This window comes from Sturnira hondurensis, unplaced genomic scaffold (genome assembly GCF_014824575.4).
Source record: "Sturnira hondurensis isolate 20B ecotype Veracruz unplaced genomic scaffold, ASM1482457v3 Scaffold0003090, whole genome shotgun sequence".
NCBI lineage: Eukaryota > Metazoa > Chordata > Mammalia > Chiroptera > Phyllostomidae > Sturnira > Sturnira hondurensis.
The window spans coordinates 1,552,470-1,577,348 of record NW_028075721.1 but is presented as its reverse complement, the minus strand read 5'-3'; the positions used below and the strand labels follow the sequence as shown (position 1 = coordinate 1,577,348).

The 24,879-nt window shown below is 42.0% G+C and overlaps 2 protein-coding genes across 10 annotated transcripts in view; both read left to right on the top strand.

Annotated features, from left to right (window-relative positions):
• Positions 1 to 2,763, top strand: part of DUS2 (dihydrouridine synthase 2) — a 40,218-nt gene extending 37,455 nt beyond the window's left edge. For all 7 annotated transcript variants that reach the window (XM_037041443.1, XM_037041447.1, XM_037041444.1 and 4 more), the window contains 2 exons: positions 12 to 85; positions 321 to 2,763. In XM_037041443.1, the coding sequence (XP_036897338.1) occupies positions 12 to 85; positions 321 to 558 (312 nt within the window). In that variant the 3' untranslated portion in view covers positions 559 to 2,763. The remainder of the gene's footprint in view (positions 1 to 11; positions 86 to 320) is intronic.
• Positions 2,764 to 5,670: 2,907 nt separating this feature from the next.
• The window catches only part of NFATC3 (nuclear factor of activated T cells 3), a 111,808-nt gene continuing 92,599 nt past the window's right edge, over positions 5,671 to 24,879 (top strand). For all 3 annotated transcript variants that reach the window (XM_037041439.1, XM_037041438.1, XM_037041440.1), the window contains exon 1: positions 5,671 to 6,052. In XM_037041439.1, the coding sequence (XP_036897334.1) occupies positions 5,950 to 6,052 (103 nt within the window). In that variant the 5' untranslated portion in view covers positions 5,671 to 5,949. The remainder of the gene's footprint in view (positions 6,053 to 24,879) is intronic.

The window sequence follows — 24,879 nt, the reverse complement described above, 5'->3', positions numbered from 1 at the left end:
CTCTGTACCAGGTTCAACGCCCCCTGGATCGGCTCTTCTGTTCTGTTGTCACTGTTGCTGAGCAAAAGTACCAGTCCACCTTGTGGTGAGTTTCCTCATCCATGGGTGTGAGTCTTGGGGTGGAGGGCCTGATCCAAGCATTGGCCAGGGAGGGTTGGGGGGATGGTGTCCCTGGGTAGTGGCATCCCTGAGTGATGACCCCCGTCCTCAGTGTTGTCAGAATCTTTGACAGGGGTGTTGAGAGTCAGCCCTCCTAGCCTCTAGTCCAGCCACCATTGTGCCTGCCTACCTGCCTTATTGCCCGTGCCTCATCTGCCCAGGGACAAGTCTAAGAAACTGGCGGAGCAGGCTGCAGCCATCGTCTGTCTACGGAGCCAGGGCCTCCCTGAGGGTCGGCTGGGTGAGGAGAGCTCCTCCTTTCACAAGCGTAAGCGAGAGGCACCTGACCAAGACCCTGGGGACCCCAGAGCTCAGGAGCCAGCAGTGCCTGGGGATCTGTGCAAGAAGCCCTTTGTAACCTTGGGAAGTAGTAAAGAGAGCCCTCTGGAAGGCTGGTGACCACTGTCTGTACCCTGGTCACCACCACCTCACCGCAGGCCTGGCCCTAAGATGACTGTGGGTACAGAGCATAAACTAGATGCTGTTGGACAGTTTGCTTCTCCTGTCTGACAGGTGTCAAGAAGTTCTGGCCTGGCCCATCAGCTACGAGGTGCCCAGAATGCCCATCTCTCTTGGTCAGTTTTAGTAGCAAGGCCAAGTTCCCAGTGACCTTCGTATTTTCTTTGAAAACGGGCTTTTTCAGTGGCACTTCCCTCATCTGACATTGGTACAGTGCAATAAAGACACCCTCTACTCTCACCCATGGCTGGCTGCTTCAGCCTTGGGCATCTTCACATACGGACTGGTGGATGACCTGGCATAATTATTCTACTTTTACCCTCTGTGAAGAGCTGGAGCTTCCTAAAAAGCCCATCTCCTACCTATCCTTACAAGTCTGGGTGGAGGTGGGGGGGCCGGATATCACCTTTCGTTTCCAATGGACTTGAGCGGAGCCAGGAAGGCCCAAGAAGCTCATTCTCCAGATGACAAACCTGAGGCAATGGCCAGAGGTTGGCTTTCCTGATGAGAGATGATATGGAATCTCCGGGAACAATTGTGGTATCTGGACCTACTCAGGCAAGCTGGGAGTACTGGGTGAGCCCAGATGCCTGGAGCTAACACCTACGAAGTGCCTGCTCTGGGCAGAAGACTTTGGAGACTGCTGATGACAACAATTTGGGGCCCTTGTGATTGCCTGCCCACACCACCTCCCACCCCCACCATCCGGTTTGAGCCGGAAGTGGCAGATTCTCTTTAATTTCCTCCTGGCAGTGAGAAGCAAACAAACGGGCTACCACAACTCAGCTTGTGGGGCCACCCCCGCTTATTGGGAGGGGCATTCTGACCAAAGGTCCCTGCGCTTCCTCAGCTGTAAACATGCTGGTTCTCCTCCCCTTTTCCAAGCTATGTGGGAAGAGGGGGATTCCCCTTTGGGCCAAGGCCATGCTCCTTGCATCACCCCAAGGTCAGGCCCCTGCGCCAGCCAGCAGCCCCTAGCCCTTTGGGCTTGACTCAGGGGTTGGACTGGTGAAGCCTCTGTCTCAGTCCTGGACCGCTACATTGCTCTTCTGTGTGCAGATAAGGATGCAGCACCAACAGTGGCCTTGCAGAGTCCATAGCTATCTGATCTTTGTCAGGTCACTTCTAGTCCCCTCTGGGGCCAAGGGCCCTCCTCTGAGAGTGGGGTCAGCTGTTCTTCGCCTGCTTGAGGCCGGCTAGAGGATAAACAGGCTAGTCCTGTGATAGGACACTGCCATGCTGAGCCTGCCCTCACTGTCCAGATGGGTGCTCTCAGAAAAGGGATTCCACCCAGCAGAGCGAATGAGGCTTTTGTCTGGTCTCAGACATCAAGTTTTAGGCACAATTTACTTCTGATTTTTCCTACAAGAAACTGCTTAAGTCAAAATGCCCCCTTTGCCATTTCTTATACCCCAATAGGAACAGGGCAAATAGGCCCCCATAGAAGCCCCCCAGGCATCCTGAGCCAGTCAGAGCTTATAGGAGAACCCTTGTGGGCTAGGTACCCAGTCTTGAGATCTACTTCCCCAGGGGGTTGGGCTTTATCCCCCAGTCTCTTTGCCCACTATTGTGCTTTCCTGGGGAAACTTCTTCTCTGGCAGTGTCAGATTCCTTTCTAGACTATGGAGAAGGAGATGCAGGGGTAAAGGTCAGTTACTAAGATAGAGGATGAACTGTGGGGACTTTGAGGACCCAGGAGAAGTATTGAGGAGAAGGTCATTCACAGGGGAGCAGGTAGGTAGGGGCTAGCGTGTGTTCCATGAGTAAGGATGTCTGACAAAGATCCTAGTTGAATATGTTGGCTCACAAATGGTTTCACTTTAGCATACCTCAGAGATGCTCGCCTTGGTCTCAGAGTGACTTCCCTAAGACCTGGTACTGACTGGAGGGCCCAGTCAGGTCTGAAAGCTTTATCCACTCACCTTGCCCGCCTTAAACTAAGGCTCCTTAGACACGCAAACCCGTCTCTGGGCTAGTGGCCACAACACTTATCCATCCATTCCAACTGTCTTGATTGAGGACTTCCTCTTAACTCATCACATTTTGAGGACAAATGGTTTTAATATGAATAGGAGAGGGAGGGATGAGTAAGGCTAGAGAGGGTGGCAGGTCTTCCAAAGACCACAAACAAGAAGACCGGACTTTGTGCAGATGAATGGGAAACCTCTTACCCTTGTAGTCTTGTACTCTTAGTTCCTTCTAGGTGTCCCAATTGTTCAGAACTCTTCCATGGCTCTCCACTGCCCTCTGGATCGAGTCCAAACTCCTTAGCCTAGCATTAGAGGACAAACGAAGTAGTCTGTGCTGACTTCAGCAACTGATTGTCTTGTATTGTAGACCAGAGCTGTTCAAGGGCAGTCCTTGTGTCCCCTATGGCCAGCCTTGTCATGGGGGTGGGAAGCAGGCACACAAGAGCTTGAGGGGAAGGGATGTGTGGCATGGAGAGGAAATCTAAACTCAGACTTTCCTCCAAGGCTCCTGTTTCTTCTAATGTGGAATGAAGCTGGTTAGACTGGGCTAAACCATATCATCCCATGGCTCAGAGGCCATAAGGATAGTCTTCAACAGTGTGGGGCTCAGAGCCAGGCCTGGGGTAGCTGATGAGATAGATGGCTTTCCCTAGATCTCAGGCCTGGCTGGCATTCACACAGTAGCGAGAAGGGGCATACAGGGACCTGCACAGCTGGCTCAGTCTAGGGTTCTATCCATTGCACTGGTCCCCTGAGCTTCCAGGTTTCCCAGGACTCAGAAGGCTGGAGGTCTGTCAGATGGCCTCCAACCACCTAAAAGCTTTAGAGCTGGCCTGAGGTAGAGCTCCTGGGGGAAGTCCCGCCCTAATTGAGGAAAAGGGGTGGAGTCAGTTTTTGTATTGGTCTGTGTAGGTGCAGGTGGGGTCCTGTCACAACCTGCAGAGCTTCCAGTCATTGCTGCCTTTCTTATAAGTGGTGACATTCTTCCTAAAGTTGGTGCCTACCCCTAGCCCACCCTCATCACTCCATGGTAGGATTCTCCTCCAGACCAGAAACCTTCCCCAAGATCTGAGCCCTTGTAAGTTTCTACAGTGGCTGTAGTTTTTACAGCTACATCACCCAGCATTTGATGAATGGGTTAATTTTTCAAGCCATCTACAGCTTCTGTGGTCCCTTCCTAGCTGTGAGACTGACAGGCCCTGTCTCCCTCTTGTCTTTTCCCTGACCTGGCTGGTTGGGTCCCTGGTTCAGGTGAAGTCCTGTCCAGGGGACAGAGAAACTAAATAAAGGTCCATTTTCTCCCAGAGATGATAACCTCAGAGAAATGTGTATGGGCCAAGGGCACCATCCTGAAATTGCATTGTTTTATGGGGAAGGGAAGGTAAGTTGGACAACCTTCTGGAGTCTTTTACTATACCGGGATCATGCTACATGTGGTACTAATTGGCAGGCCAGCCATCTGCTGGGGCAGAAGCCTGCAAAGTTAGTGTGGCTTTTGGCCTCTAAGTTCTACACTCAGTCCCTCAAGGTTGGAGATCCTTTGAAAGCAGCACAGCTTATTGGGAGGATGTTACACCCACTTAATGCCATTTGCTCCCTCTCCTTTACCACTGTTATCCTCCCCTACCTCTAACCCCCACCGCTCCCAGTTCAATCAGGTGTGATTCAGATTTCTGAATACGGGGGTACCCTGCTCTAAACCCTTCTGTGTCTCCCTACTGCCCTCAGGATAAAGTCCATATACGTTGCAGTGTGGCTTGCAGTTCATTCATCTGGCCTAACCTTTGATTTCCCACCGCAGTTACTTTTGGTCTCCAAGTCCTTGGAAAAATGTTGTCTGGAACCATCTTCCATAACTCTTGTCCATCTCTCCAATTCGTAATTAGCCCTGCGGAGGATTTGTAGCCAGTGGGATTACGAACCTGTGAGCACATGGCACAGCCCTAATCTCTGCACAATGATTATAGATTTGCTGGCCTCTCCCCCACCTCTAAGGGGAGACTAATTTAGCTCTGCGTTCCCACTGGGTTCCCCCGCAACGCGCTTGTAGGGATGCTACGTCCCGTGGGACCCGGAGCTACGGGAGTTGGTCACCTCCACCTCTCTCCCAGCTTCCCGTCCAACTTGCGCCTCGGAGCAGCTGTAAGTAAGTAAACAAGCCTGGCTCGTATTCCCCTGGCCCGGCCTCTATCACTAGCCCCAGGAGGAAGCTGTCTTGGGTACTCTCAGAAGACAGGCTTGCTGGGGCGGGAGGGGGGGCGCTCACGAGCGAAAAACGGTTCCTTAGTGCCAATTCCCTACAAACAGCCACTCTGTTTGGGTAACATGATCCTTCCCGCTTTCATTTGTACTTGGACGCATAGGTCACGACGGGCTTTTCAACTTCCAGCAGGGATAGACCGTGCCCCTCAGGCTTTGCCGAGGCCTCGAATGGGCGGCTTGTGCTGGAGGGAGCAGCTGTCAGGCCGGCGCCTGGGGGCAGACAAAGGTTCAGCTAGCTAAGTGCCGCACCAGCCCCGTTGGAGTGGGTCTACGAGACTCGTAGTGCAGCCCAGGTCTCTGGCTCCGCCCCACCCAAGGTCTGGTCCCCGCCTTCGCGAGACCCCGCCATTAGGCTTGGGGTCGGGTATGAGGATTTGAGTGGAGCTCACATAACCGTCCGCGGCCTTGACATCTTTCCCAAGCAGAGTAATACCCGTAAGCACAGACTCGTAAACTCAGGGCTTAGCGCCCCTTTCTCGACTTGCGCTACGACCCAATAAGGGAAGGGATTTTTTTCCGATTGGCGGGTGATGGGCTCCTCAACCCACTTAGAGATACCGACTTTACACCTGGGTGCGCGGGCCTGGTTTAGAAGTTGAGAAAGGAATAGAGGCCAAACTACAACTCCCAAGAGGTAGCGGGCTCCCCAGCTCTCCGTATTCACGTGCCTTCCTTCTCCAGAGACGGGGTCACGCGGTAGGCCGGCGAGTGGGCGGGGTTGTCGGGTTTACCCGCGGCGCCAGTGGCCTATCGCTGGCCGGGTGAGGCGGGCGCACGGTAGGGGGCGGGGTCGGGCGCGCGGCACGGTGCGGGAGCGCGCCGGTGGCGGCGGTGGCTGTGGCGGAGTGGGGAATGTCGGCTGCGGCGACGGTGGCGGCTTAGGCACAAGAGACTGGCGGTGGTGGCCCCTCCTGGTGCCGTTCGGCGCGCGGCGAGCTCTAGAGTTCCTGGTGCCCCTCAGCGTCCCGGTCCCGCTCGGAAAGTTTGTTCCGGAGCCGCTACCTTTTGGCCGGCTCGGCCCGGCATGAAGCGGCGCTGAGGAGCTGTCGCTGCTGTAGTCGCCGCCTGAGGAGGAACCGGAGTACCCTGGGCCACGCCGATGACTACTGCAAACTGTGGCGCCCACGACGAGCTCGACTTCAAACTCGTCTTTGGCGAGGACGGGGCGCCGGCACCGCCGCCCCCGGGCTCGCGGCCTGCAGGTGGGTGCCGGGCCGGGCGGGACCGGGCAGCGTCCTCTCTTCTCGCTCGCCCTCTCCCTGGTCCCTTTGGCCGTCCTGTGTCTGGTGACACCGTGTGTGCGTGCGTGTGGTGAGTGAAGAGCGGATTTACATCTCCGAGGAGGGGAGTGGGTCGCTGCAGTGTGGAAGTGGCCGCGGAATTAGCCGGTAGCGAAGTAGTGGGAAACTCGACTCCGGGACGCCTGGGGCCAGTGGACTCCCAGGGTTTGGGCCGAGGGTCGGGGGCCACTGCCCAAGCGGCGTCTGATTGTCGCCGCTTTGCCAACGTGGTGCGGAGGAAATGTCCCTGTGAAGTATAAGCGCACTTGGTTTTTCTATTCTTTAAAAATCTTTGTTTGAAAGATGCACATTCTTGAAGTGTAGGAGCTCTCTGAAATTCGTGCACACATCTGTTAAGTCTGCTTTGTTGGGAGAGGAATGCTGTCGTTTTAAGTTCCACTTGTGTAAGTTAATGGCCCACTTTTAATTCGAAGTGCAACATAACGGGACTTTGTGAAAACTAGGTTTCTTTTCTTGAGCAAAGTGTTTCAGGAGATTAGAAGAAAGTGAGGTGCACTGTTCATAATTTTAGAAAGTTCTGGAAATCAATTTTTATTTTAAGAAAAAGCTCACCTCGCAAGATGGTTTAAAGGAGATCGTGAATTGGGAAGGCTGGGCACCATAATACATGGAGGTCAGACCAATCAGGAAATAGAAACAGGATGGCTGGGGACTTAGAGGTCTCCTGTGACCTGGTTTGAAATACTGTGGTTCAGTAAGTTCACTTTCCCTATTACCCATGTAGGCGAATTTCAAAAGGGAGATGGATAAGACTAATTCCTAATTACTCTTTCGGCATATTAGGTGAATTATTTCATGTTCATATTGATATTCAACAGACTGTTCTGTAGAGTTGCATTAGAAAACATAACTGAGTGCGAGGCATAAGGATTCTCTGGGCCCTGTTTATCAGTCGTTTTAGTCTTTTCATGTTACATGTTTTTTCAACATAATAAATAATATGCAGTAGTTATTTGTTGGCGGTGTTTGTTTCAATTCCACTGACATCATTGGAGCACCTGTTATGTCGAAGGTACTGTTAGGAACTTTGTAGTGTTATGATAGATGCAAAAAGGACTGAGGCACCTCAAAGAGATTGGTAAATGGGGTTGGGGGCACATGACTCAAATAACTATGCTGCTCGGCAGATGGAATAGAGAGGTACAAAGGGATGCATTTGTGAAGAGTGTGGCATTGAATTGTACTTAGATTATGGGGATTTAATGAAATAAAAACAATTAGTTTGAATTAATATTTTTATTATAAACATAAACAGTTGATATCAGCAAACTTACTGGGCACGAGCTTGATTAGAGCACATTCTATACCAAATATATATGATCAATAAAGATGTTAACCAAACATATGAGTAATAAAGGAGTATCAGCATGCAAATAGGAACTGAATGTACATCCAAATACTGAATAATATTTAAAACCCGTGAAAACAGCTTTTTAAGAAATGATTGATTTTTTTTGTCAAAACCCAGAAAACCATTTTGATATTAATATGACTCTAGAAGGAATCAAGGTTTGAAACTTGATTTATATGTGAAACCCTCAAAGTTAAACGTGAGCAGTTTTATTTGTGACAAAAAATTCACTTAAAAATATGCTACTAGCTATTTTTTTAAGTTTTTAAAATTAACGTGAAATACACACTATATAAACCATTTTAAAGTGAATGATTCATTGGCATTTCATGCATTCCCAGTGTTGTGTAATCACGACTTCTATCTAATTCCAAAATATTTTCATCACTCCAAAAGGAAACCCTAAACCCATTAAGCAGTTGCTCCTCATTCTCCCTGGCCCCCTCTCTGTCCTTGGAAGCCCAGTCCTTAATCTGGGATCTGTCTCTGGACTTACCTATTCTGGATATTTCATATAAATGGAATCATATGTATGTGACCTTTTGTGGCTGGCTTTTTTTCACTTAGCATAATGTTTTTGCAGTTCAGCCACGTTGTAGAACATATCAGTACTTGATTCCTTTTGTGACCGAATAATATTCTATTGTATATATTCCCCAATTTGTTGACCCATTCATCCATTGATGATGAGTAGTGCTGCTGTGAACACCTGGCAGCTAATTTTTAGATTCTCTTGAGAAGGATATGTTACATATTCAGAGCTAAGGTTTCAAAATTATTGGTTTACAAAATTAGTTTTCATTTGAATAAGTATAATTATGTGTATAGTTTGAAGAAAGTAAGTGGGTTGACTGACATGCTTTTTTTTAAAAATTTTTTTAAAGATTTTATTTATTTATCATAGAGTGGAAGGGAAGGAGAGAGAGAGAGAGAGAGAGAGAGAGAAATATCAATGTATGGTTGCCTCTTGTGTGTCCCCTGCCAGGGGCCAGGAACTGGCCTGCAACCCAGGCATGTGCCCTGACTGGGAATCGAACCGCGATCGTGTGGTTCGCAGGCCCGCGCTCAATCCACTGAGCTACACCAGCCAGGGCCTGACATGCTTTTAAGATAATACGCAGTAAGGAGGGCCATGAGAATAAAATTGCTTGGTAGAATTCAGGTCAGTATTAGGTTGTACCAGGGTTTTTACTTGGTTTTTGGATTCTCTTCCTCAATAGAATGGAAGTTTCATTAGGGCAGAAGTAGTGTCTATACTTTGTTCGTAGTTGTTCATTATCAGTGCCTAGCATAGTATGTTAAACTCAGTAGGCACCCAGTATTTGTTGACTTAATGAGTAAGTACTGCTGAAGTTTTGAGTCCGTGCTCACATTTTGTGGTAGAGGAAGTTGAGACTTGCTTCAGTTCTTTGGCTTTTATTGGTCAGATCCATAAGATAGCAGATCTTGGTAATTTTGGACTGCAGGTTTTCCATCTAAAGATTTTAGAGTACTTGCATCACATTTAATTTCATGCAGAAGATTTTTGAAAAGTATTTGGAGAGGCAGGTAGAGGATGAAGACTGAGGGCTAACCAACGGCTCATTTAGTAAATGTCCTAAGCAAGCTTGTTAAAGTACAGATTCAATGATCTGATGATTTGATACTTGATAATGTCAGATACATTTGTGACTAACTTTTTAAGAATTTTGCTTATAGAGGTGTTTTGAGATTTTTCCATTAAAGAAAATTTAAGACCCTAGAGTCTTTAGCTTTTGTTTTATATTATGAGGACAGTGCTCGTTTTGATTTTTACAGTTAAAAATGAATCAAACTATTTTGTTTCAGCTTTCTTTTACTTAATGCCTAGCTTCAAAATAAATATATACCTCAATAAAAGATAATTTAAAATTGACAAGTGTTTAATGTACATAGTTTGTTAACATTACTTGCCATTATAAAGGGCAGCTTTTGGTGCTTTAGTGTACCAATTGTATATCTCCAATTTAGTTTGATGTTATAATCTTTTTTTTAAAGATTTTATTTATTTATCTTCAGAGGGGAAAGGAAGGAGAGAGAAGGAGAGAAATATCAATGTATGGTTGCTTCTTGTGAGTCCCCTGCTGGGAACTGGCCTGCAACCCAGGCATGTGCCCTGACTGGGAATGGAACTGCGATCGTTTGGTTCCCAGGCCCGTGCTTAGTCCACTGAGCTACACCATCAGCCAGGGCTAATCTTTTTTTTTTTTTTTAAGATTTTATTTATTTATCTTTAAAGGTGAAGGGAAGGAGAGACAGAGAGAAATATCAATGTATGGTTGCCTCTCGTGCGTTCCCCGCCGGGAACTGGCCCACAACCCAGGCATGTGCCCCAACTGGGAATCCAACCACCATCTCCTGGTTTGCAGGCCCTCGCTCAATCCACTGAGCCACACCAACCAGGGCTGATGTTATAATCTTTACTTTTCATATTCAAAGTTTCATTCTCAGGGTTTGTTCATTACTAAATATTGACTTTCTACCTGAATAAGGGTCATTGGGAGGAGTTTGTGTTACTCTGTGTATAGTATGTTATTTACTGCCACTTTTTAAAAGGGGAGAAATATATTTTGTCAGATATCACTTTAATCATACCCAACTTTTTTATATGTAAAGTTGAGGAGTTTTTCCTAGATCATAGTCTAGTCTTTAACCTGTAGTGTTTTTACTTTGTTTAGTGCTCAGAGAGCTGATTCATATGTTCTTTGTAATTTACTATATGTTAGAAATTTTCTCATTTTTCAGTTTTTATTGATAACGTTTACTCAGTATTTTTTTAAAGTTGGTTTTTTAAAAATTTTATTTATTTATCTTTAGAGAGGAAGGGAAGGAGAGGAGAGAAACATCAGTGTATGGTTGCCTCTCGTGAGTCCCCTGCTGGGAACTGGCCTGCAACCCAGGCATGTGCCCTGACTGGGAATTGAACTGCGAACGTGTGGTTTGCAGGCCCACGCTCAATCCACTGAGCTACACCAGCCAGGGCTCAATATTTTTATTTTATCTTTTGTTAGATAATGTACAGGGTGTTGCAAAAGAAATTTATAGTTAGGAGTATGCGGATCACAGTTTATTCTTGTATTATAATTTATTAGCTATTATATTATTTTCCATGTGAACAACAGTAAATCTACTCTTGCCACACTCTGTTTTGAAAGCTCTTGGCATAGTCCTTGGTCCAGTGGTGCTAATTAGAAGTGGCAGTTAACAAAACTTCAAACTGTTTTTTAAAAACACACACAAAACTGGCGGTAGCTTATTTTTAACCTCCTCCTCTTTCCTAGTCCCTTTTCCCTGTACTAAACTAAAACACTGGAGATCCAGTCATTTACATCTTACTTAGATGAGTTGGAATATGCCTGAGACATTTTTATTTTATTCTCTTGATTCTATTATTTTCAGTTTTACATCCTTCCTCATATCTTAGTAAATTACTGAAGGTCATTCGCTTTTAATTATGTTTTTCTGTTTTGTTGAATGAAGTTGTTACTGAGTATGGCCTAAAGATGGTTGATTTGCAAACCATACTAAGTATAATTGGATATTTAAATCAGTATAAAAAAGGGAACTTGCGTGTATGGTTTCCTGTAGAAATGTAATGGTGTGTTTGTACAGTGCAGTAGGTACTATGCAGGAGGATTTGGTTACTGCTGAGCCTTTTATGCCATAGGTCAGTTTTTTCTTTAGACTTGAATGCAGTGAGAATATGTATTAGGCAATTGAGTCAATGATAAACATCTCATTATTTAACTTGGAAGAATTATTTAATATTATGTTTCTTTGACACTTTTTTTGATAGGGGCAGAGGATGCTCCTGGGGGTATTAGCAGAATTTTGTGATGGAGATTAGTGAATAAATACATTTTAGTGAGTATGGTGAAAAATTAAGGAAAAAAGTCTGTCATATTGTTTTGTTAAAACTTCATTATTGTAACAGCATTGTTATGCCTGTGTTTTCTTAGATTTTCCCATTTGTTGATACAGAAGGAATATTTTGGCCTATATTCTAAACTGTTTGCAAAGGCAGTACTGTGGTAGTTTTATTAGATAATATTAAAATTAAAACTTGGGTATTACATATGTGACCACAAAATTGGGAGAGGGGTCCTAGTAAGGCCTGTATCTTAAGCATTTAAGATACTAATTTTGGGTAAGTTGTAGAATCAGCTTATTATTATGATTTGCTTTTCTGTGGCAACAAGTAAACTTTGCCTAAAATTCTATGTATTTTTATTGAAGGCATACTTCAGGCTCTGCTTTTGAGTTTTGCTCTTTTTTTCAGTGAAGTGTGATCATAAAGACACTTTTGGTAAGAAAATGTGGAGTTTGTTTTTCTTGAGAGAAAGTAGTAAAGTACTGATACATAAAATGGAAATCTTTTAAGAGCATATAGTGAGCTGTGTTAATGATCTTGAAGTTGAATGTATTCTTTACTTTCCTTCTTAGTATTGAGTAGTAGTTGATGATTCAGTTTGGTGATGTTTTATTTTGTGTAAGAGGTGGAGTTGAGGAAGCCATAATACAGTGAAGTCAATAGCATTCATTACTCTTAAGAGATAGGAAACCTGAGTAGGTTGAGCCTCATTTGATAGTAAGCAGTAGTTTGCTCACCACAGTAACATAAATAAGGGAGGTGTTGTCTAAAGCTGTCCTGGTGGGTTAGGGGAGTAGACACAGCAGACTTGGCAGTAAGCCTGGCTTCTAAAACAAAATCCAAGTCATCAAATTTGCCCAGGCATGCCATATGAGCTTCAAGTAACAGTGGAATTTAAGAGGAGTGAGTTTGTTCAGGGAGGCTTAGGAGAGTCACAAGCAGGAGCAAGCTTTTTTGACAGCCGTAATTTTAACTCAAGCACAGCATGTGTCTGCATATATTTCTGCATATCTGGTAATGTTTATATAATTACATTGCACGACTCTCACCTATTTGACAGACTTTGGTAAACTTTAGAAGAGTGGAACAATTGGACCTGTAAGGTCTGTAGTATGGTCTGTGAATTGTCTTTGGATTGTTAGCTGAAATTTAATCATTGGGATGGTTATAGTTAACATATTGGTATTTCTGTGCGTAAGGGAACCTACATGTGTGTGAAAGCTTGAAAACCCCAGCTACACTAGAGAAGTAACTTGAAGGCTTCATTTTCTGACAAAATGTATGGTCTTAATATGTCTTAGTGTTACAAAAGCAGGTGAGAATTTTAATGTTTTAAAATATGTTTTTAGTGTCTTAAATATTTTTACATTTCTTAATTTTGTGTTACATTTTCATCAGCTTTGCTGTATTTTAATTAGAAAATAGGTAGGATTATGTGAGCTTTGAAATTATAACTTTTTTCAGAAATGTCGATTTGTGTCATACGTAAAAATATTTTTAAAAGCATATTTTTCCATCATTGCCTAGAAGACTGTAATGGACAGTTTGTGAGTTGTACTTAAATGCAAATATTTTTCAGTATTGCTTTCAAATAAAAAAGGTTGTTAAATAAAAATGACATTCAGGAAAAAAATGACATTCAAAAATTGCTGAAGCTACATGATGGGTATATGGGAGGCTTATTATAATCTCTGTACTTTTGTGTATGTTTTAAAATTCCCATAATAAACATTTAAAAAAATTTAAAAACTTTTTAAGTTCTTTAAGGTGCAGATGAAGAAGAGAAAAATATTCACTTTGAAAAATAGCATTGTTAAGTTGATAGGACTTTACTGTTGTAGTTATTTAGTAATTTTTGAAAACTGGTATCAATAAATAAAAAGAAAAAATTTAGTTGTGGTATGTCTGATTGACAAAACCCATTTCTCTCTTTGATTAGGTAATGTTAGTAGTGGGATGGTGAAGTGAGTGAGTGGTGTGCATAAATAGGAAGTAAACTGATTTTTGATGTTCTTTTGAGTAGGTATTTTAAAATATTTTCTCATAGTGAATATATAGCGTCAGAAAATTTTAACTTATTATTTAGTAATTTAAGGGTTTGAAATTATTTTTTAAAAATGTAATGTTTGACATTGCTTGTATCCATTAGTCTAATATTTATTATTTATCAATTTACTTTAACTTTTTTCTTAAGATTTTATTTATTTATTTTTAGAGAGAAGGGAAAGGAGGGAGAAAGAGAGGGAGAGAAACAATGTGTGGTTGCCTCTCACATGGCCCCCACTAGGGACCTGGATTGCAACCCAGGCAGGTGCCCTGATTGGGAATTGAACCCAGAACCCTTCAGTTCACAGTTCGGTACTCAAGCCACTGGGCCACACCAGCAGGGAAAGATAGAGAAATTTTTATCTTAAATGTTACTTTTTGGTTTTTTTACTGCAACGTAAGAAATTAAGGAAACTTAATATTTCCTTCGTTATCAACTTTCACTTCTTTTTGGTAAAGATTCTTCAATTAAAAATTACATTCAGCCCTGGCTGGTGTAGCTCAGTGGATTGATCATGGGCCTGTGAAGCAAAGGGTCGCTGATTCGATTCCCAGTCAGGGCACATGCCTGGGTGGTAGGCCAGGTCCCCAGTAGGGGGCACATGAGAGGCAACCATACATTGATGTTTCTTTCCCACTCTTTCTCCTTCTCATCCCCCCTCTCTAAAAATAAATAAAAAAATATTTTAAAAAATTACGTTCAGAAATTGTTGAAGCTAGATGATACATGAGGACTCATTTATGTGCTAGAAAACTTTCACAGTACAAAGTTTTGAAGTCTTTTTGATCAAGATGTAGAGTAAGAAATACATTTAACATTTCAACCTAGCACAACCATTCATGTTTACAGAAAACTGAGATAGAAGTTTTAGATAAAATAGCATATACTTTTACACAGTTATCCTGACATCTTCTTTTTCATTAAATTAAAAAATTGTTCATGACTCACTTAGGTTTGAAAAACAGTTCTAGGAGGTGGTTTCATAGTTCTGATTGTATTAAATTTGTTCATTGGGGTGTTCTTGTTATTTAAGCCATCATTTCCACATTTTTTGTGGAAAGTAAGCCACGTTTTTAAAAATTATTTTTTAATCAAATTAGCTTATTGTCATTTTTTAGTGGGTTAGTTGAGTACTAAATTTTGCCACTTCCTGGAAATGAGTTGTATCTGCTTTTTCTCTGCTCTCTGGCCAAAGTCAAGTCTTGGTCATCTTCTGTTTGAATTTGTGTGATTTTCTTTTCATATTTTATTCCCCCAAATTCACTTTTGAAAGTCATAACTAAGGTTATCTTCACTTTCTGCTTTGTTGCACCTGTATCCTGCTTCCTCATTGGTCTTTCCTCATTGTGCTCCACCAATTTGATATCCCTAACTTTGTACAATAATATCAAGTTCCATCAGTTATTTTATTCATCTTTTCAGCCTGTGTAAAAACCTTTCCCTCCACCCATTTGTCTGAACTGCCTCTGCCATCCACATGTTGTTTCATAGTCTTTCTCTTTGGTGAGGCAGTTTGGAAACATTTTGAGGTAGTACGGAGCTCTAGATCTGGGTTCTTAGATTTGTGACTATTGCTGGTTATGTGACATTGCTAAAAAGCACAGCATAGTTTCAGGCTAAGTCATTCCTTTCATTTCATAGGAGGAAATTGAAGTTCAAGTTGACTTGCCCAAGGTCATTTTACCTTGTTAGTTGCCTAGTAGAAACCCAGGACCTCTGATACCTAGTCTTTTGTTGTTCTTCAGTAAATTGCTTAATTTCTGCTTGACAGTCTTAAGAGTTTTTTTCACAGCTTATAATTTTGATCATTTTGTAACTTTATTTTTTGGTTGTGTTCTGTTAGGTAAATACTTTTAGTGTTTATGAGTACCTGTTACGTGCAGGGTATTTTTATATATTGATCCATTATTTCCAAGTCTCATTATAACCCGAAGAGATAGGTATTTTTGTTTTATACAGTAGGTAGAATTGACCATCTAGATTCTAGAAAGTAGAAGAGTTATTGTTTGAACCCTGGTTTTCTGACTTAGGCTCTTTCTGCTATGCCTTTTGCCTCACCGCTATTCCCAGAAAGAGTTTACTACAGAAATACTCAATTTTTCCTTTGGTGAAACCACTCCTCAAGGTGAATACATGGAATCAAACATATCTGAGCAAGAGTTACAAGTTATACATGTGTTACTGTGACTAGATTTTCTGCGTTTGGCTTAAAATGGTTGCTTGAGGGCTGTCTCTTACTCCTTGCCCTATACAAGATATTTTAAAATGGTAGCAGTGATACAGCCAGACCAGTGGAGTGTACTGCACAGCTAGTTGTGCTAGGACCAAATTCTGCTCTTTTAGGTCTCTTCTCTTTGCTTCCTTATGGATTTGGAGGTCAGGCATCCTGCCCTGTAGTTTGAAGTTTTAAGCACTGAGGATTTGGCCTCTTTGACAACTCCCTCCAGAAGGGAGGGAGTTTGATTTGTGACCTTCACGGGCTGTTCTAGACTTCAGAAGATTTAAAATTTAAAGCATTTTTAGATTTGTCATTTAAACTGCCCTAAACCTAAATGAGGGGAAAGTTCAGGATTTTAAAAATGCTAAATTACTAGTTAGGGCAGTTTTGTTGTTTTTTTTAAACATTTTTTCCTCACATGTTCCAAAGGATGTACAAGTACTATTTGTTTCCTTGGTTGAATTTAGAACCCAAGTAAAACTGCTCTACCTTCTTTAGCCACTGACACACATTTTTTTCCTTGATATTTTGATCAATTTGCCATCTGCTATTTATTTTTATCTCCCGAGATCAGTACTGGCTGTTGAACTTCTCTTTGTGTAATACATTAAAAAAATTTTTTTTCACACACACACACCCAGTTGTTTCTGAACTTTTCCAGAACTCTCCTTTTCAGAGCAAAGGCAAGAAGACTTTTGTTGTATTACCCAGCACATGTTGACTGATTGATTACTATTTTGAAACCTACTGACTTTTATCATCTGATCTCTATTTGAAAGGAATAGTAGTACTTTAAACTTAAATATTTCCAAATAGTTATACTTGGTTGGGGAAAGGAAGGAGACACAAACACTTTCTTCACCTGGCTCTTTTCTTTAAAGGTGAGGAAGGCCTTGCCCTGGCTGGTGTAGCTCAGTAGATTGAGCACAGGCCTGTGAAGCAAAGGGATGCTGGTTTGATTCCCAGTCAGGGCACATGCCTAGGTTGCAGGCCAGGTCCCCAGTAGGGGACACATGAGAGGCAACCACACATTGATGTTTCTCTCCCACTCTTTCTCCTTCTCATCCCCTCTCTCTAAAAATAAATAAATAAAATACTTAAAAAATAAAAAATAAAAAGTGAGGAAGGCCTTTTCCAGAAGCCTACAGCAAACTTAACCTCTAATTCCATTGACCAAAATTGGGTTACTTTCCCTTTTCCTAAATTAGTCACTGGTAAAGACTGATGGAATTATTCTTAGTCAGCCAGGCCCATCCCTTGGCTTGAGGATGTGGTTGGCTTCCCCTGAAGCACATGGCTGCATCGGAGAAGAGTGGATATATGGAAGACAATCTGTTGGGGGGAAGGAGAAAATAGATGCTGGTGGTGGGAGTGAGAGAGGAATCAACCAAAAGAATCCTCCACACTTATTATTCATAGTATGTTAGCAATTGAGGAACTTTAAAACATGAACGTGATTTTTACTATGCAATTACTTTTTCTGGCATTGGCTTTTTCTCTTGTGTTGTCAGAGTTCTTGAGGGTGGACATGGGAGTTATTTAAGTGCAGAGAATGAAGTATGGCTAGTAGATTTTTGTGCTCCTTGTGTGGCTCAAGGGCAGTCATATGGTCAAGCAGATAATACAGAAGCATAAAGACAAGCTCTGTCCCAGTAGAGTAGTTGGTTAGAGTGTCATCCCGATATGCCAAGGTTGCAGGTTCAATTTCTGGTCGGGGCACATACAAGAAGCAACTAATGAATGCATAAATAAGTGGAACAAATCGATGTTTCTCTCTTTCTTCCCCTTCCTCTCTAAAATCAATTAAAAATTTTTAAAAAGACTTTATTTATATTTAGACAGAGGGCAAGGGAGAGAGAATGAGAGGGAGAGAAACACCAATGTGCAGTTGCCTGCTGCAAACCCCACACTTGGGAACCTGGCCCACTACCCAGGCATATGCCCTGACTGGGAATCGAACCAGTGACCCCCTGGTTCCCAGACCAGAGCTCAAGCCACTGAGCCACACCAGGCAGGGCTCTAAAATCAGTTTTTTAAAAATCAAGCGTGAAGACAGAGTCATCTAGTTATCCAATCCTGATTTGTCAAAATAGAAATAGTAAAGTATTTTTAAAATTTGTTAAAGTGTTGTTTTACTCTTTGTCTTTAAGGCTAGTCTGAAAGGAACTAGTGTTTGTTAAAAGATAAACTAGAAGGATATGCACTGGAAGAGAAAGTAGAAACCAGACAAGAACATTGAATAAGATCTCAAAAGGGAAGGGACCCCAAGACCATTAACTGAGTAAATAAACTAAACCATTCAGTCTTTTAATGAAGTTTATTGTGTCAACTTTATTGGAATGAATGTGTAAATAATACAGTATAGAGAAGACCCTGTGAGAGCATAAATGACAAAGAGCTTAACTTTGAAAGGTCAGAGAAGTTACAGTCAAGCTGAATCCAGTATGGTGAGTTTCCTAGGTAGATAAGAGAGGATGTACATTTCAAGCCCACTGATGAACACACCCAAAGACACAAGTTAGAGAGCATAGGCCTTTAATTTGGAAAGGCTGACAATCAGGCTAAAGTATCCAGATGTGGCTGGAGATGGAGAACCTGTTATGCTGTAGTGAGGAGTTTGGATTTTAGATTGAAGATAGCAGGGAGCCGCTGAAGGATTCCAAACTTGACAAGAATGCCAGATTTGTCTTAGCTCACTTGTCTACCCTGCGGGTAATGGAATGAGTAAGTCAGGAATGGAGGTGGGGACAAATATTGGATCTGAGAAATGATAAGGGTAGAGTAGTGAAAATGGCAAGGTAGGAATAAAGCTGAGACAGATTTAGGGGAAAGAAATCAATAGGACCTAGTATCATTTGAGTAAGGAGGCTAGGATTATTTCTGTTTTTCTGATTTGGGTAAGTTGGGGTCGTGGAGAAGCAAGTTTGGAGGTGGGGAAAAGGGTAAGATGATTCAATTTAATAAAGTATGCCAGGCACTATGAAAAGTTCAGGAAGCTTGTATATCATTTTACCAGAATGAAAAAGTGTGGAGCAGAGAGTAGACAAAATAAAAGGGAAGTTTTAGCTTCTAAGGACTGTAGATTTCGTCAAGTTGCCTACAAAATGTATGATAAATAAGGGTTGTTTAATATATTTGTTATGTACCTTTTCCTGGTACTATAGAAGGAACAGCTTTTTCTTTTTTAAAAGATTTTATTATTTATCTTTAGAGGGGAAGGGAAGGGGAGAGGGAGAGAAATATCAATGTATGGTTGTCTCTCGTGTGTCCCCTGCTAGGAACTGGCCCGCAACCCAGGCATGTGCCCTGACTGGGAATCGAACCGTGATCCCTTGGTTCACAGGCCTGCATTCAGTCCACTGAGCCATGCTAGCCAGGGTAGCTTTATAAATGGAAATTTATGTCTCCTTTATGAAGATAATTGTACCCTGCTTGTAGGCAGAAAGGGAGAGGGCAGAAAGTTTTTTCTGTGTCATCTGTTTTTCAGTTGCTTTCAGCTTAAATAAGCATTATGCCAAAGTGGCGTATTTGGATGTCGCATATTCTGATTCCGTTCAGTAATAAGCTGTACTTATTTAAAGTGTACAGTTTGATAAGTTTTGACACATGTATGTCTATGAATTTTTCACCACATTCAAAATGGTGAACATATTCATCACCCCCTAAAGTTTCCTTGTAATCATTCCCTCCCACTCACTTTTCCCCAGACAACCACTGAAGTTACTATAGAAAACATACAAACAGAGCCATGAAGTATATACTCTTTTTCATATGGCTTCTTTCATTTGGCTTTTTTATTTTGAGATTTATCCATGTTATTGACCATATCAATAGATTATTCATTTTTATTGGAGAGTAGATCCCATTGTGTGCATATACCACAACTTGTTTAGCCATTCACCTCTTGATGGGCTTGTAGATTGTTTCCGGGTTTGAGCTATCACAAATAAAGCTGCTCTGAGCATTCATGCATAAGTCTGTGTGTAGACACATTTCCTTTACCCTTGGATCATATGATAGGTGTAAGTTTAACTTTTTGAGAAACTGCCTAACTTTTCTGGGATGGATGTATCATTTCACATTTTACCAGAAGTTGAAATAAACATTTCTATATCCTCACCATTTGATATGGTTAATCCTTTTAGTTTTAGATAGTCAAATAGGTGTAATATCTTATGGTTTTATTTTATATTTTCCTAATGACTGATACTGTTGAGCATCTTTTTATGTGCTTTTTTGCTGTCTATCTTTTTGGTGAAGTGTCTATTCAAGTCTTGCTTATTTAAAACTTTTTATTTTGAAATAATTACAGATTCACAGAAAGTTACAAATATATATATATAAAGGGAGAGGTTCTCAGTATCCTTCTCTCAGTTTTCCCCAGTATCATCTTGCATAGCAATAGTATAATATCAAGACCAGGAAAATGACATTGGCACAATCTACTGAACTTACTCAGATGTTGTCAGTTTTATATGCACTTATTTGTGTGCTTGTGTGTGTTTGTAGTTCTGTGCTATTTTGTCACATGTGTTGATTCATGTAACCATCACCACAGTCAAGATACAGAACTGTTCCATTACCACAAAGTTCCATCTCACTAACCTCTTTATGGTCACACCCACTTCCCTCCCTCCTCCCCTCCCCAGTCTCTGATCCTGGCAACCACTAATCTGTTCTCCATCTCCATAATTTTATTTCAAGAAAATGTTATAGAAATTGAGTCATACCATATTTAAACCTTTTAAGGTTGACTTTTAACACTCAGTATAATTCCCTAAAGATCCTTACAAATTGTTGCATTTAAGTTTGTTCTTTTTAATTACTGAGTAGTATTCTGTGATATGGATGTTTTATAACTTGTTTGAAGGACATTTGATTATTGCCAGTTATTGGCTATTATGAATAAAGTTACTATGAACATTTCTGTACAGATTTTGTTTGAATATAAGTTTTATTTCTCTGGTTATGAATTCCCCAAAATAGACTTCCGCCAAGATGGAGGCATAGGTGGAAACACTGTGCCTTCTCCCACACCCAAGTTCGAATACAACAAAGGTTTATTAAACAAAGACACAGCCAAAAACAGAAAATTGAACTATACGGATGTCCGACAACAACGAACCGTTCAACCGGACCGGTAAGAGAGGCGGAGCCAGCATCAGAGCAGGGTTGGGCAGGAAAGATCCCCTGACCCAGGCACGCAGGCAGTGTGGACCCAGTCGGGGTGCAGGGCAGACTGACCTCGGTAGCACATTCGCGCGCAGTGGGATGGAACGCACGGGCCCCAGTGACAGTGGCAGCTGTGGCGGCAGGGGCAGGAGGCGGCAGTGGGGACCGTCATTGCTCCTCTTTGACCCCGCCCCCACGTACAGCGTCACAACCCAGTGACTGAGTGGCCCTGTTCTGGTGAACACCTAGGGCTCCCATCCTGATACATAAAAGGCACGAACAGTCCAAAATATGGCTCAAGAAGAACTCAAAGCCCTAGAGCCGATAACTCTAAGCAACAAAGAAATAGCCAGCCTCTCAGATGCATAGTTCAAAACACTGGTCATCAGGATACTCACAGAACTGGTTGATTATAGTCACAAATTAGAGGAACATATGAAGGCTAAACTAATTGAAATGAAGGGAAATGCACAGGAAACCAATAATGATGGAAAGGAAACTGGGACTTAAATCAATGGAATGGACCAGAAGGAAGAACGAAACATCCAACCAGAAAAGAATGAAGAAACGAGAATTCAAAAAAAATGAGGAGAGGCTTAGGAACCTCCAGGACATCTTTAAACGTTCCAACATCCCAATTATAGGGGTACCAGAAGGGGAAAGGGGTACCAGAAGAAACAGCCACGAGTGGAAAACTTATTTGAACAAATAATAAAGGAGAACTTCCCCAGTCTGGCAAAGGAAATAGACTTCCAGGAAATCCAGGAAGCTCAGAGAGTCCCAAAGAAGTTGGACCCAAGGAGGAACACACCAAGGCACATCATAATGACATTAGCCAAGATGAAAATGAAGGAGAGAATCCTACAAGCAGCAAGAGATAAGGGGACAGTCACCTACAAAGGAGTGCCCATCAGACTGTCAGCAGATTTCTCAAAAGAGACCTTACAGGCAAGAAGGGGTTGGAAGGAAGTATTCCAAGTCATGAAATCCAAAGACCTACATCCAAGATTGCTTTATCCAGCAAAACTTTCATTTAGAATGGAAGAACAGATAAAGTGCTTCTCAGATAAGGTCAAGTTCAAGGAGTTTATCATCACCAAGCCCTTATTATATAAAATGCTAAAGGGACTTAAATAAGAAAAAGAAGATGAAAAATATGAACAGTGAAAGGACAGCAAACACACAGTTATTAACAACCACACCTAAAACAAAAGCAAACTAAGAGGACAGCTAGATCAGGAGTGGAACCATAGAAATGAAGAACACATGGAGGGTTAGCAACAGGGGAGTGGGAGGAGGAGAAGGGGGGAGAAGGTACAGAAAATAGCATAGACAGTAGGTAGAAAATAGATAGGGGGGAGGGCAAGAATAGTAGGAGAAATATAGAATCTAAAGAACTTGAGACATGTGGTCATAAACTAAGGGGGGGAAGGCAGGAGGGGGTGTGCAGGTGGAAGGGAATGAAGGGGGGGAATAGAACAACTGTAATGATATAATCAATAAAATATATATTAAAAAAATAAATTCCCCAAAATAATTGCTTTCCAACCTCCAGTACAGGAGTTTAGTTTTTAGTGGTATCTCATGGTTTTTTTAGAATTAAAAAATATTTTTATTGATTTAGAGAGGAAAGGGGATGAGAGGGAGAAATAACAATTTTTGTAGTTTCACATATTTCATTGGTTTATTCTTGTACAATATATGTGCCTTGGCCCGGGATTGAACCTGCAATCTTGGTGAACTGGCACAACTCTCAACTCCTGACTGAGCTACCCAGCTAGGCTCATTGTTGTTTTTGTTTTTGTTTTTTTTTTGCTGCAGAAAGCTTTATTGTTTCCATTTGGTCCAATGCATGGGGGAGGGTTCCAGGTTTATCAGGTTCAGACAAAAGCCCGACACCAGGGAAATGCAGAGGGGCCCCTTGAAGGCCTCTGGACTCCAAAGGCTTCCTAGTTGTGCTTGAGGGTGAGCCTTTCAAAGAGATACTCTCCCATCCCAGCCTGGGCACCGCCCAGCCTGCGGATGTTAGTCAGGTAGTCGCCCATCTTCTTGAGGAGCTTCACTTCCTCCTCGAGGAAATGGTTCTCCAGGAAGTCACAGAGATGAGGGTCTGTGCGGGTAGAAGCCAGGGCATGCAGATACAAAAGGGTCTGGTTCAGGGTCTTCTCCAAGGCCAAGGCTGCTTCCATTGTTTTATTTTATATTTTCCTAATGACTAATACTTTAAACATCTTTTAAATTAATCTACATCACTTGTAGTTATGTCCATTGAATTCTTTGCCTCTTTTAATATTGGATTTTCTAGCCCTGGCTGGTGTAGCTCAGTGGATTGAGCACAGGCCTGCCAACCACACGGTCACGGTTCGATTCCCAGTCAGGACACATGCCTGGGTTGCAGGCCAGATCCCAGCAGGGGACTCAATGAGAGGCAACCATACATTGATATTTCTCTCCTTCTCTCCTTCCCTTCCTCTCTAAAGATAAATAAATAAGATATTTAAAAAAATAAAAAATAAAATTGGATTTTCTTATTACTGAGTTTTGAGACTTCTTTACTTTTTATTAGTCATAAGTCCTTTGTCTGATATATGCTTTACAAAGAGTTTTCCCCCAGTCCGTGGCTTGTCTTTTCATTAACAGTGTCTTGCAGAAGTTTTTAGTTTTAATGAAGTTTGATTTATCAGTTTGTTCTGTTAATGGATTATGCTTTTGATATTACATATAAGAAATATTTGCTTAAACTGAGTTCACAATGATTTTCTTCTACTCCTGGCCAAGTGGCTTAGTTGATTAGAGCATTGTTCCATACACCAAAAGGTTGAGGGTTCCACCCCTGTTCCAGGCATGTATGGGAGGCAGAGGCAACTGATCAACGTTTTTCTCTCTCTCCCCCCTCCTCCTCCTCTCCTCTCCCCTCTCTTTTCTTCCAGTCTCTCCTCTCCCCTCTTTTCCTCTTCTCTCCTCCCCCTCTCCTCCTCTCCTCTGGCCTCTATTCTTTCCTCTTGTCCTCCCTTTACTCTCCTTTTTCCTCTCCTCCTTTCTCTCTTCCCTTTCGTTCTTAAATTTGTATATTATTTATTTATTTATTTTTACAGAGAGTGGAAGGGAAGGAGAAGGAGAGGGAGAGAAACAGCAGTGTGTGGTTGCCTCTTGAGCACCCCCTGCTGGGGACCTGGCCTGCAACCCAGGCATGTGCCCTGACTGGGAATCGGACCAGTGACAGGCCCGTGCTAAATCCACTGAGCTACACCAGCCAGGGCAGCTTTTTTTCTAATCAATAAACATATCTTCTGGTGAAGATTTTTTTTTAGGATTTTCTTCTAAGTGTTCTTTTGGAGGTTTTATAGTTTCTGGTTTTACATTTAGGTCTATGATCTATTTTGAGTTAATTTTTTGTGCATGGTGTAAGATATGGACCAAGTTCATAGTTTTTTACGTAATGGATATCGAATTCTTCTAGTCTCATTTATTGAAAAGGCTATCCTTTCTCCATTGCATTGTCTTTGCACCTTTGTCAAAAATAGTTGACTATATATGGGTAGGTTTACTTTGGACTTCTCTTTTGAGCTTTGTGTCCTTTACTGATAACTGCAGTATCACAATTACTGTGCCTTTATACTAACTCTCTAAATCAGATAGTGTCACTTTTTCAACAATGTTTTTATCAAATTGTTTTGACTATTCTAAATCCTTTGGCTTTTTACAAAGATTTTAGAATCAGCTTTCCTATTTCTGCAAAAATAACTATTAGAATTTTGATTAGGATTATATTGAATCTATAGACTAGTTTTGGGAGAACCGATATCAGTATTGAGTCTTCCAGTCAGTCCATGAGTAAAATGTCTCTCTTCATTAACTTTATTATTTTATTATATATTTATTAATGCTTTATTATATATCACTACTATTTAATTTCTCAGCTGTGATTTGTAGTTTTCAGTGTACAGGTCTTACTGCTGTAAGTGTTGATATAAATATTCATGTAAAAAGTTCTGTGTGTGGCTATGTTTTCATTTTATTACATGTTAATTCCATGTTTAACTCTTTGAGG